This window comes from Marmota monax, unplaced genomic scaffold, assembly GCF_021218885.2.
Source record: "Marmota monax isolate L192 unplaced genomic scaffold, Marmota_monax_Labrador192_F-V1.1 WCK01_AAM20220418_F8-fsc00033, whole genome shotgun sequence".
Taxonomy (NCBI): domain Eukaryota; kingdom Metazoa; phylum Chordata; class Mammalia; order Rodentia; family Sciuridae; genus Marmota; species Marmota monax.
Genome location: NW_026694282.1, coordinates 2,064,734 through 2,079,316, shown reverse-complemented (window position 1 = coordinate 2,079,316; position 14,583 = coordinate 2,064,734). Strand labels below are relative to the sequence as shown.

The window sequence follows — 14,583 nt, the reverse complement described above, 5'->3', positions numbered from 1 at the left end:
TGAAATTTGCATAAATAGTGAAATGTACAATTCTTTTTATTAGTTTCTTAATTATTTGTATTTATTTTTTATTAATTAATTTATTTATTTTAATTAGGTGTATATGATAGCAGAATGCATTTTGATTCCTTATACGCAATTGTAGCATGGTATTGGAAATGCACAATTCATTAGTACACCATGCAGAAATTTTGCAAATATATAGAACAGTTCCTTCAACACAAAGAGTTCCCTCATATCTTTTTCCAGTCAACCCTCACTATCAACTCACCCCAGAGGCAACCATTGCTCATATTTTTTCTTATCTTTTAAGTTCTTTTGTTGGCGGGGAGGGTAAAGGGGTATTGAAACCAGGGGTGTTTTACTAGTGAGCTTTCTTCATTATTATTACCAGTCCCCTCCCCTTTTTGTTTTATTATTCTTTTTTTGAGACAAGGTTTCACTAAGTTGCTCAGGGCCTAAATTGCCTAAGGCTAGTCTCAAACTTGCAAACCTCTTGCCTCAGCCTTCCTAAGTTGCTGGGTTTACAGGCATACACCACAGTATCTGGCTAACATTCCTTTCATAAACAGTATGTCCTCATGTGTATAAAGTTCTTTAACACAGTATAATGTTTTGGGGGATTAATTCATGTTATTGCACATATTAGTAGTTCATTACTTTTATCACAGAGTAATATTTCATTGTATAAATATAATGTAAGTTGTCTCTCTATTTTCTAGTCAGTGGACATTGTTGGGGCTGTTTTCCAATTTTTGACTACTACAAAATATAAATCTTTTATGAACAAATACTTTTTTCACTGGGAAATACTAAAGAGTGAAATTTCTGGGTCATAGGATAAATGCATGATTTTTTTTAATTGCCAGGCTCTTTTTCAAAATGGTTGCACCATTCTACACTCCCCTAAGAAAGCACAAGAGCTCCACATCTTCATCAACATGTGCTATTCACAGTCTTTTCAATTACAGCCATTTGATGGGTATATAGTAATAACCACTGTGGTTTTAATTTGCTGTTCCCTGATTCAGATAAAGTATTTTTCATGTGATAAATGACTACTCTGTCATCTTCCTCTATAAAGTATCTGTTGAAATTGTTTGACTTAAGGCAAGTAATTTCCCATCTGCCCTGGACTTCAATTTCCTGACTCTTAAATGAAAATCATTAATTTTTTGTTCTTTTTGGTGATATTGGGGACTGAACACAGAGTCTGATACATGCTAGGCAAGTAACTCTCCCATTCAGCTACATCCCCATCCTTTTCTTTTTACTTTGAGTCAGGGTCTCATTAAGTTGCCCAGGCTGGCCTTGAACTTGCAATCCTCCTGCCTTAACCTCCAGAGTAGCTTGTATTACAGAGGTACATGGCACACCAGCTCGAAAGTCATTAACTGTTTTTCTTTTTCTTTTTTTTTTTTTTTTTTTTTTTTTGTGATGCTGATGATTGACCCCAGGGCCTTGTACATGCCAGGAAAGTGCTCTACCACTGAGCTACATCAGCAGGCCTAAATTTTACATCTATTATTTTCTAATTCTTATATTCCAAAATTTAAGTAGTGACATAGCTACTAAATACCAGAGGTAATTGTCAGAACTCAGACACAATATCCCAAAGAATGGCACCTTAGTATTCTGAGTATTTGTGAGCTAAGGGAAACAAGAGGGTCTAGGAGGCAGAGAGGTCTCTCCAGCCTTCTCCTGCCTTCATGTCTTCCACTCCTTTACTCCATCCCCCAAAGCAAGGCATAAAACCTAGAAATGTCTCTCTGAGTTGCCTCCCCTGAAAGTAGGTCATAAGACCCTCTGTGACAGGTATCCTGCCCTATGCCCAGAGGAAAGGAATGCTATTACAAGTCTTGCTGTGCTCACCCCTCAGTTTATAACCATTAGATCACACCCTTTTTGTCTAACTATGTTTCTCCACAGCTATCTATTTATTTCATCAGACTTAGAATAAAAGTAGTTTTCCCTGGTCTTTGTATCTTCATTTCTGAAGGTTCCTATGACACATAAAGTTTTGTTAAATAAATTTTTCTCATGTTAATCTGCATTTTGTTTTAAGGATGTCAACCATAAAACTTGCAATGGGTGAGAAAAAGATTATTTTCCTCCCCTACATAATTAAAAATACTTCTGACAAATGTGAATAATGAAATGCAACTGGTTACTACACTAAATATACACTAACCACTACGATAATTATAATTTAACATATATTTAGCCCTATGCAGTTAACAAAGCAGCTTATTTTCTCATTTCATTCTTAAAACAAGCTATATTCAAGAGGCTATGGTTGTGGTTCAGTGGTAGAACACTTGCCTAGTGTATTCAAGGTACTGGGTTCAATCCTCGGCACCACATTAAAATGAATAAATAAAATAAAGGAATAAAAAATGTTGTATCTGTTAAAAAAAAAAAAAAGCTACATTCAAATATCAGTAAAAAAGTAGTAGAACAACCAAGTCTTCCAAATTCACATTCCATTTTTACTTAAAGCTTCTGTGTACAAGAATGATTTTGATAATATTATTATGTGGGGGCTTTTTGTTTTGTTTTGTTTAATTTGGGGGTTTGGTTTGGTTTTTTAAGACAGCATCTTGCTAGATTGCTTAGTTGTTCTTTAAGCCTCCTGCCTCTGCCTCCCAAGTAGCTGGGATTACAGGCATGCACCACCAAACCAGCTAGCAACATTATTCTTAATAGCCAAAAAACTGGATGCTACCCAAAATGCCCATCAACAGTGAATAGATAAGTTTAAGTATGATACTCAGTATAACATTAAACATCAAAACCAAGTTCATGCAACAATATGGATGAATCTGCCAAACACAATGTTGAAGGACAGAAGTAAGATACAAAAGAATTATACTACAAGATTTCATTCTCAAAAAGTACAAAAAGAAGAAGCAAAATTAATCCATGCTATTTAAAACTAAGGATAGTAGTTATCCTGATAAAAGCATTTTTGGTAATTTTCTATTTCATGATCTTGATGTTTGTTATGAGTTATAGAGTTATCTAGGTGAATCTATATGTGTGTGTGTGTGTGTAATTTTTTTAATAAAAAGGTTTTTAGTTAGGTTCAAGTACAATATAACAGATAACTTTTCTTCTTTTCCAGGTATCACACTCTAGATTAGAACTAGATAATCAACCAAATTGATTAGTGTTTCTTTTTTTTTTTTTTTTTAACCTCCATAGTGCAGGAGATTAAACCCTGGGATGCTCTCCCACTGGGCTATATTCCCAACCCTTTTTATTTTTATTTTGAGACAGGTCTCCTGAGCTGCTGGGATGTATGCATGCACCACAACACCAAATTTAATATTCATTTTTTTTATTTTTTAGTTTTCGGCAGACACAAGATCTTTGTTTTTCTTTGTATGTAGTGCTAAGGATCGAACCCGGGCCACACGCATGCCAGGCGAGCGCGCTACAGCTTGAGCCATATCCCCAGCCCCTAACAACACCAAATTTAATGATTAGTGTTTCTTAAACATACAGATTGCAGTATTTTTTTGAATATATAAATTCAAACTAGAAATTGATTCAGTTTATAAGTGATGAGGTGGATTAGAATATATGCATACTCAAGGTGAGAATTAAGTTTTAAATAAACCTATAATATTTAAAAAAAAAAAAAAAAAGAATATATACTTAAAACAAAATGAAAAATTCCCCTGTGATTCTGACTACAAAATTCCCCTGTGATTCTAACTACTCACAAGCAAGTTGCTCTAAAAGTGATTAACAGAATTTTGAACCTATTTTTCCATATAATGTAACAACAACAAAAAAATTTACCTAGGACTGGAGGTGTTACTTAATGGTACAATACTTGCCTAGTATGTGCAAGGCTCAAAACTCAATCCCCAACACCACAAAAAAATTAGCTTGGGCTGGGGTTTTGGCTCAGTGATAGAGCACTTGATGAGCATGATTGCAGCCCTAGGTTCAATCCTCAACACTACATAAAAATAAATTAATTAAATAAAGTTATTGTTCCTATCTATAATTTTAAAAAAATATTTTTAAAAAATTAATATAATGTAGATGAATATTCACATAACTTCCAGAAGATTTTACATACACTCAATGAAGTCCTTCCACCAAAGACCAATCGGTAAATCAAATCCTACCTCTGATCCCATGAGGATATTCAAGTAAGTAATGATATAGAATGAAGTTACAATCCTAAACACAGGAAGAAATAGAAAGTCTTACCACAGAGTTTTTCTTGGATCCTATGTGCCTCAGCTAATCTTTCCTCAGCAGCCCGTCTTCCAAGACCAGCTTCCTGTCTAGCGACAGCGAGGTCATATTCCAAACTTTGTCTCAATGCTTCTCCTTTTTCAACCTCGGACCGGAGCTTGGCAATCTGGCTCTCACAGCTTAACAGCTAAAAACAGATTTCTGAGTTCATGCACCAATATTAAAACATGTCTGCAAAATTATGAACCTGAACTCAAACATTTAAAATTCTTAGAGAGGGCTGGGGATGTGGCTCAAGTGGTAGCGTGCTCGCCTGGCATGCGTGCAGCCTGGGTTAGATCCTCAGCACCACATACAAACAAAGATGTAGTGTCCGCCGAAAACTAAAAAATAAATATTAAAATTCTCTCTCTCTCTCTCTCTCTCTCTCTCTCTCTCTCTCTCTCTCTCTCAACAAATAAAAAAATAAAAATAAAATAAAATTCTTAGAGAAACTTGGTTCCAAGATATTGGTCTGATAAGAATTAATAAGGGCCAGAATTGTGACTCAGCGGTAGAGCACTTGCCTAGCATGGGCGGGACCCGGGTTCGATCCTCAGCACCACATAAAATAAAAAGGCATATGTTGTGTCCATCTACACCTAAAAAATTAAAAAAAAAAAAATTAAAAAAAAAAGAATTAATAAATCTGTTTCTGGAAACAGAAGAAAAGAAACACTACCTTACTAAATGATATTCATGAAGTTTCTTATTTTAAAGAATCCACTAAAGAAATAACACATTTTAATCAGAAATAGTTATACTTAAAAAAAAAAATTTTTAAATGCATGACACACAGTAAACAGTTAAAAACATATTTTCTCCTCTACTCTTTCTATTCCCTAAATGTAATCCAGAAGCACACTGCATCATATTAAGTTTAGTAAATACTGTCTATTTTATTTCTCGTGACTATGACATCATTGATAGAACATAAAGTAATAAAAGTACCAATTTTACAAAAATGTTATCAAACTGATATTTAATTTGTTATCTTCCAGGATGTACTATGACAGACACAGGTCAGGGTTAGAACTAGATAATCTATAAGGCCGTTTCTCACTCTAAAACTATATGAGCTAATCAATGATTCATTAATAATATTAAACACTTGGTATGTGGCAAGTATAGTGAAAGATACAAAAACAAATGTTACAATGCCTTGACTCAAGGGAATAAATGTTGTAGAAAGGTATATGTTAGAAGAAAAGCAAAATTATTTACTGCTGGTAGGACAGAGATGGTGGAAGATAAAAAAAAAAAAAACTACAGAAAGGCACCTTATAAGAACATCAGGTTAAAAATAAATGGTCTAGGGGCTAGGGTTGTGGCTCAGTGGTAAAGTGCTCGCCTAGCATGCATGAGGCACTGGGTTATATCCTCAGCACCACATAAAAAATAAATAAATAAAGACATTGTGTCCACACAAAACTGAAAAATAAATATTCTTTTTAAATAAATAAATAAATTGTCTAATTACCAAACAAAGACAAAAGGATTTCTGAAGGACAGGATCAGAAATTAGTACTATTAAAACAAATTTAAAAATAAAAAAAAAACCAAGAAACTACCACTAATACACGTTCATATGCAGAGTGTGACTAAAGCTATATTTTTTCTCATATAAAGAACCAATTAAATAAGAATTTTAAAAAATCCATTCATAGTTAAAAAAAAAATCATAGAACCACATTAATTATAAAAGTTCAAGGTAACTCCAACATTTGTTTCAGATTCATTCCATCCCTCCCTGTTGATTTCTTCTCCTAATAAAGGTATTAACAACTGGGCATTCTTGGTGGCCATTTACATGTTCGCACTCAGATTCCTACCCATCTTCTCCAGCTTTGTCCTCTGTCATAGGAACTACATTTCCCAAGATTCTTTGATAACCAGCTTCCCAACATGTTTAGCCAATGAGAGACCCTTGAGTACCAAGATACTTCTTCCTGTCTAGATCTACCTCAATCATTGTGTCTTCTAAGAGTTCAAATCCTTCTGAATAGTACCCCCCACCCCTTCCCTGCTCTCTTCTAAGAGTTCTGGCTTCTATGAGCTTTCAGAGCGGAAGTTGATACCATCCAGGCTACCATAACACTGTTATTTGTCTCTTCGGATCTCCTAGTACCTGCATAAGCAACACCCTCTACGTAAGTCCCTTTGATGAAAGACTTAGCATGGTTTCTATTCTTATGGTTGAACACCCAATAATCTTGTTCTTGGTAGCTAAATGGTCTCAAGATGGTTTCTGACACTGAGCAATTAACCTCTTTGCGCCTTAACAAGGGAAAACCTCCTTGCAGGTAGATGTGGGATCCACAGAATACAGTGTGATTACAATTAGTTAAATGATAATGTGTAGCTATTTAGGATGAACTGCAAGTTGAAGACAAGACTTTGGGAAATGAAGTAGTGACAACACTTAACCTTTATTGGTAGGAATCTGAGAGCGAACACGTAAATGGCCACCAACCTTTATTGTTTACCCCAAGACCTAAAAGGTAGGGAGGCTAAATCTCAATATACTAGAGAATTTACAAAAACAAAATGATAATCTCAGGGCTTCAGAAACTCAGCTTTAAAGAGTCAGAAAACCAGAGAATTGTTGCAATAACTTTAAAAGAATCTCTTATTTCTTATAGCCCCAGCGCAGACAAGGCTAAAGACCAGACTAAAAATCTAACCACGGAGAATGCAGAATCATAAGTTTACTGGAGAATCTTAACAAGTTTCTATTGTTAAGATAGTTTTGGCTGAGGGCTGAGGCTGTGGCTTAGTGGTAGAACACCTGCCTAGCATGTGTGAGGCACTGGGTTTGATTCTCAGCAGCACATATAAATAAATGAATGAAATAAAAGTCCATACATCTAAAAGAATATTTAAAAAAAAAAAAAGATAGTACTGGCTGGACACTAAATAGGAAGGAAGGACATGGATTGAGAGAGCTTTTGGAATTAGACAAGCCTAAAACCTGTTAACCCCACATATTTCCAGAATATCCCTTACAACAAAAATAGCCTCTCTTCTTTGACTGAGGTAACCAGCCTTCTGTTGCTTAAAGATTTGGTAGTGACCACACCAGAAGCAGCTGCCTGTGAGAAGACTTACAAGATCCACCTCCACTATTATTTATCACCACAGATTGACTCATATCTCAGTAAACTGCAAGAGGAGACATACAGAGCCTACTCTAAGACAAAATAGCTTGTAGAGTAGAAAAATTACAATCTGGCTAATTTTTTATTAGTAAGAATATAGAGAACATTTATATGATTGCTGTAGATTTAATAAGCTATCCCTGAATAGTATGCTTGGATGAGTCACTAAAAACTGAATTCAAAAACAATTAAACAAACTGAATTCAATGTTGACCTACAATCTTGGGTAGGGGTGCCTACACTGAACCCAAGGACACTTTTAACACTAAGCTAATTCCCCAGGCCATTTGTTAGTTTTGTTATGTTTATTGGTATGGAAACCAGGGGTACTTAACCACTGAGCCACATCTGCAGGCCTTTTTATTTTGGGACAGGGTCTCACTATGTTGCTTAGGGCCTTGCTAAATTGCTCAGGCTGGGCTCGAACTTGAGATCATCCTGCCTCAGCCTCCTGAGTGGCTGGGATTACAGGCATGCTCTACCACATCCAGCACTCATTTTATTTTTTATTTTGAGACAGGATCTCACAGAATTGCCAAAGCCAGCCTCAAACTTGCATTCCTACTACCTCAGCCTCCAGAGTGGCTAAGATTATAGTCATGCACCACCATGAAGACTACAATCATTTAATGAAGTCAAAATGCCAGTACAACCCTTATAACATCCCTGATACACAGAATAAATAACTAGCCCAAGCTCATATGTCTTGCAAATGAACAGGCCAGGAATGAATAATTGATATTGATATTGTCTCATCTTTTGTGTAATTTGATATTCTTCCTACTGCATTAGGCTTTTGATGCTGAGCTTCAAAAATGAATAAGATTTGAGATTGGTGATACAGCTGAGTGATACAACACTTGCCAAGCATGTACTGTATTTTACCCCCAGCACCTCAACAACAACAAAAAATGAATAAAATATACAGACCTAACACAGAAGCAACATAAACATATAAATCATGAATTATCTTAGAAGGGTAAGAAAACCACTGTCCTAGAAATGTAAATGTATATACACATAAAACTTAAAATACAAATGCACAACTTAAAATACAAAAACACTAAGATACAATTACATAATAAAACGGAAATTCATAACATGAATTTCACTATGATTAAACATTCTATACTGGAATCCAATTTAAGAGATAGTTCCATGATTAAAGCCATAAAGTAATCTACATTTTGATTTCAAAAATGTCTAATTTATAAATCCTTTAGTTATCACATTCAAATTTTTAATTTTTTTTTTAGTTGTAGATGGACACAATGCCTTTATTTTATTTATTTATTTTTATATGGTGCTGAGGACCCAACCCAGTGTCTCACACATGCTAGGTAAGCACTCTACTGAGCCACAACCCCAGCTATTACATTCAATTTTTTTTTTTTAATTTTTTTAATATTTTTAATTTTTTTAGTTTTCGGCAGACACAACATCTTTGTATGTGGTGCTGAGGATTGAACCCTGGCCGCACGCATGCCAGGCGAGCGTGCTACCGCTTGAGCCACATCCCCAGTCCCTACATTCAAATTTTTGATCAAGTCAAACCATTAATAAAAACAAATTTAAGACAACAAACATAATTCATTAAATTTTATTATTACTATGTAATTCAACTGTATAAAAATTATGTTTTCTTTATTATAATTTCCATTTACACATAAAAATGATACAATGATGAATATTGAGCATGGAGTTTGTAATATAAATCTAAAATATCAAACTCAACTTTTTTTTTAATATTTGTTTTTTTAGTTGTAGTTGGACACAATACCTTTATTTCATTCATTTATTTTTATGTGGTACTGAGGATCAAACCCAGGGCCCCGTGACTGCTAGGCGAGCATTCTACCGCTGAGCCACAATCCCAACCCCTCAAACTCAACTTTTAACATCACTTGAGAGGAAAATAAATTCTACCTCTGCATTGTGCTTAGTTGTCATTTCTAATTTTTCTTTCTTAGCTCGATGGAGTTTCTTTCTGAGATCAGCAGTAACATCCAAATCTGCTTCATTTTTAAGCATCTGTTTTACTTCTGGTGAGGCATTCTTCAACCTACAAAATAAGAACATAATAAAATATATTTCACAGGATTTCTGACATTTCTGATAACTTATTTTAAAACAAAAAATACATGATTAGGTTGTTGACTTAAAGAAATTTACAATCTAGTAAAAGATGTCCACTACAAAAGTTGGATAGAAATGCAAAGCAGTATATCACTTGTAGCAAACCATTGGCCTCTGGACATACACTACATTGTTCAAGACTGGTATTTAATTGGGCATGGTAGAACATGCCTGTAATCCCAGCTACTCAAGAAGCTGAGGCAGGAAGATGGTAAATCTGAAGGCTGCCTAGACAACTTAGGGAGACCCTCTCAAAATGAAAATAAGAAAATGGGCTAGGGATGTACCTCGATGGTAAAGTGCTTGCCTAGCATGTACAAGGCTCTCGTTTCAATTCCCAGTACAGGAAAAAAGAAATGATCATATCACATCTAGTCATATCACAAGCTAGGTAGTTGTAAAAAACGGAGTTCTTTCTTTATCTTTTTCCTTTTTTGGTACTAGATATTAAACCCAGGGGCTATGAGCCACAACCCTAGTCCTTTTTATTTTTTGTTTTGAGCCAGGGTCTCATTAAATTACCTAGGGCCTCACAATACTGTTGAGGCTGACTTTGAACTTGTGAACCTCCTTCCTCAGCCTGGAATTACAGGCATGTGTCACCACAGTGCCCATTTCTTTTATCTTTTTAAATGATTCATTTTATTTACTACAAGTGTAATATATATTACCAAAAGAAAAGGCATAAATAAGAGAATATAGACTTAGTCTACTTTAAAATGGCAGACTAAAACACTTTACTCTCTTCCTACTGAAAGAAAAATAAATAAAGTAATAGCAAACAGAATTTAAAGGTAGAAACCCACAGGAGAAAGAGCACAGAAGATGAGACAATATCAATGAAGTACTGGAAACTATAAAGTTGATATGTAACTGATTTACTTAAGAAAGTTAAATTCAAAGCAAGCAGTGGAAAAAGTAATGTGTTTGCATCAGAGCCCCAACAAGCTAAGTCACTTTAACACTTTGAAAAATGGGGGTGAAGTAGAGCAGAAAACAAGAAACTTATTTGAAAGTTTTACAACAAAATAAAACAATTAGGTCCTTGGATCTTCTACTCCACACACGTACAACGGGGTACTTATCTCTTCCCCAGTCTGGCAGAACACTAGGTTTCATTCCCTGGAGAGGGGGAAAAAAAAAAAAAAAGGATCCTTGACCAAGAAGTGGGAGGCAGGGAGGGTAGGGGGAAATGATGGGGACTGATATTGGCCAAATTGTATAGTTACATTGTGTGCATGTACGAATATGTAACAACAAATCCCATCAATATGTACAACTATATTGCACCAATTTTTTAAAAGTAGAAAAAAAAGAGTGTTCTTGGATTATAAAACATTATATATAATGGGGTAATGGTTCCCTACTAAAAATATGAGGCTTCCCATGGAAGGAATAGACGAACTCTAGATCAGGCAGAGGGGTTGTTGGGGAAGGAAGGGAGCATGGGGTTATTAATGATGGTGGAATGTGATGATTATTATTATCCAAAGTACAGGTATGAAGACACGAATTGGTGTGAATATACTGTGTATACAACCAGAAATATGAAAAATTGTGCTCTATATATGTAATAAGAATTGTTATGCATTCCACTGTCATATATAAATTTAAAAAAATAACAGGCTTTAGTAAATTACAGATGCCTCTCAACTTACATTAGGATAACATCCCAATAAAACCACTGAAATTGAAAATTCTTAAGTTGAAATGTATTTAATACGTCTAATCTACCATACATCACAGTTTAACAACACAGTACACTAAATCAGTTATTTACCCTCATGATTACATGGCTGGCTGAGAGCTGCAGGCCGCCCCCATTGCTTGGAATTACAAGAGAATATTGTACCACATATGCTAGCATAGGAAGAGATCAGAATTCAAAATATGATTTCTGCTGAATGTATATAATTTCTATACCACTGTAAATCATAAGTTAAAGTATCCTAAGTCCGGGACCATCTTATAATGAATAAGATTTAATATTATTTGTCTGCCAGAATAATGATAGCCAAGCAGAGTTTGGAAGTATCTTCCCTGGATAATCTAGCCCTAAAGATGCTGATGCCAACCAGCAAAACAACTTAACCAGATCACCCTATAATGAATGCCACAATCACAAAGCCTCACACACTAAGCTTCCAGTCATCTTTTAGAGTAAGTCCCTACTTTTAAATATGAATAGTCAGTCAAGGATAACCAAAAGTTTCATCAAATCTGAAAGAGATCAAAAATAAGGTGAGCGGAAAGGAGCCCTCAAAAACCATGTATAGGGCTGTGGCTGTAGCTCAGTGGTGAGCACTCGCCTAGCAGGTGTGAAGCACTGGGTTCAATACTCAGCACCACATAAAAATAAATAAATGAAATAAAGGTACCTTGTCCATCTATAACTAAAAATATTTATTTAAAAAAAAACTATGTAGAAAGAAGACAACTTTAAAGAGGGAAAAAAATGAAAAGTAATGTCCTTATAAAAACAGGAAAAGATTATAACAACCATAAAATCACATCCATAGCTACAATAAGAAAGGAAATATTCTGATGAAAAAATATAGCTCTTGGGAAATAAAAACAAACAGAAATGGAAAACTAAATAAATAAATGTAAAAGAAAAGTCTTTAAAACAATAAAGGGAGATGAAAATATTTAAAAATTAAAAATTAGAAGACTAACAGGTTCAAAACCTAAATAAAGAGTTACAGGGCCAAGATTGTGGCTCAGTGGTAGAGCACTTGCCTAGCACATGCGAGGCCCTGGGTTCAATCCTCGGCACCACATAAAAATAAATAAATAAAATAAATATATTGTGTCTAACTACAACTAAAAAAAATTAATATTTTTTAAAAAAAGAGTTACAGAATGAGAAAATATAAATTTGTAACAAAAACACTTATTATTTTACAAATACTGTGCTAAACATTTTACACATACAACTTACTTAATCTTCATAACAAACACATTAGATAGGTACCATTACAACCCTTACTGTACAGATAAGGAAACTGAGTCACGGAGAGGTTGTCCAAATTCACAAGGCTATCAAGGAACAGGGGTGGAATTCATACTCTGGCAGCTTGGCTCCATGATACATAAACTCTATTTTTCGGTGGGGGAGGGGTGCAATACTGGGGATTGAACTCAGGGGCACATCCCCAGCCCTATTTTGTATTTTATTTAGAGACAGGGTCTCACTGAGTTGCTTAGCACCTTGCCATTGCTGAGGGCTGGCTTTGACCTCAAGATCTTCCTTCCTCAGCCTCCCAAGCTGCTAGGATTACAGGCATGTGCCACTACACCCAGCTATATATATCCTCTTTACAGCCACTATTACTCTCTGGATAGCAGGAAATTATTAAATAGTAGAATTTTTTTTAAAATCTAAATTCTGAAGGATATGAGTTTCAACCCATGAAGTATGAATGCATGCAAATTTCAGAAAACAAGGGACCAAAAAAGAGCTCCTCCAAATACAAGAGAGAAATAAATGGGTTTTACATAAAGGTTTAAAAAATTCTTTCTTGGGCTGGGGATGTGGCTCAAGCGGTAGCACACTCGCCCGGCCCGGGTTCAATTCTCAGCACCACATACAAACAAAGATGTTGTGTCTGCCGAAAACTAAAAAATAAATATTAAAAAAATTCTCTCTCTCTCACTCTCTCAAAAAAAAAAATAAATAAATAAATAATTCTTTCTCAACAGAAACACCAGAAATTAGAAGAAAATGTTTCAATGCCTGTCAAAATTCCAAGGGAAAATAATTTCCAACTTAGAATTTTTTGCCCAAAAAGTTATCATGCAAAGACAAGGCCACAAGAAAGACTATCTTTCAGATCCTCAAGGCTTCAAAGCATTTGCCTCCCATGAACTGAGATTTCACAGAAGGCTAATGAAGGATTTGTTTGGACCTAAACTGAGAAAGCCATGGAGATAATACAAGCATTCAACAAAGGAAAAAAGCAAAGGGATTTCCAGGATAGGGAAGAAAGGATATGCTGAAATGACACCCAAAATAAAATACAAAAAAAGGCTGAAGATGTGGCTCAGTTGTTAAGTTCCTCTGGATTCAATCCCAGAAAAGAAAGGAAGAAAGGAAGGAAGGAAGGAAAGAAAGAAAAGAAAAAGTCAAGCCACAAAATGGGAGAAGAAATTTGCAAATCACATATTTGTATCAAGACTATATAAAGAGGGCTGGGGATGTGGCTCAAGCGGTAGCGCGCTCGCCTGGCATACGTGCGGCCCGGGTTCGATCCTCAGCACCACATACAAACAAAGATGTTGTGTCCACCGAAAACTAGAAAATAAATATTAAAAAATTTTCTCTCTCTCTCTCTCTCTCTCTCCCTCTCTCCCTCTCTCTTTAAAAAAAAAAAAAAAAAGACTATATAAAGAATTAAGTTTCAGGGCTCAGGGGAAGAGTGCTCGCTTGGCACATCTGGGGTCCTGGGTTTGAGTCTCAGCACCACATAAAAATAAATAAAGGTATTATGTCCATCTAAAACCAAAAAATAAATATTAAAAAATCCAAAGATATTACTGAAATGTCCCACTGCTATATCAATTAAAAATAAAATATATATTTTTAAAAAATTAAGTTTCAGGTGTGGTGTCTCATACCTGTATAATCCCAGCAACTGAGGAGGCTGAGGCAGAAAGATCACAAGTTCAAAGCCAGCCTCAGCAACTTGGTGGGGCCCTATACAACTTAGCAAGACCCTATCTCAAAATAAAAAACAAAAAGGGCTGGGGATGTGACTCAGTGGTTAAGCACCTGTGGGTTCAATTCCCATTACCCCCAAAAATCTTAAAACTTAATAAGAAAATGACCCAATTTAAAAACGGGCAAAAGATCTGAAAGGACATTTCACCAATGAAGATATATGAATGGTCAAAGGGCACATTCAAAGATGTTTAGCATCATTAGTCATTAAAAAAATTCAAATTACGACCATAATAACATACCACTTTACAGCTATAGAAGATATCTATAATTAGATAATAACAAGTGTTGGTAAAGATGTAGAGAAACTTAAAC

The 14,583-nt window shown here is 35.2% G+C and overlaps 1 protein-coding gene across 3 annotated transcripts in view; it reads right to left on the bottom strand.

The window, feature by feature from the left end:
- The window catches only part of Ccdc171 (coiled-coil domain containing 171), a 397,216-nt gene that overhangs the window by 368,710 nt on the left and 13,923 nt on the right, over nt 1–14,583 (bottom strand). For all 3 annotated transcript variants that reach the window (XM_058586353.1, XM_058586352.1, XM_046467410.2), the window contains 2 exons: nt 9,339–9,474; nt 4,228–4,402 (listed from right to left, as the gene is read on the bottom strand). In XM_058586353.1, coding sequence (XP_058442336.1) covers nt 4,228–4,402; nt 9,339–9,474 — 311 coding nt within the window. The remainder of the gene's footprint in view (nt 1–4,227; nt 4,403–9,338; nt 9,475–14,583) is intronic.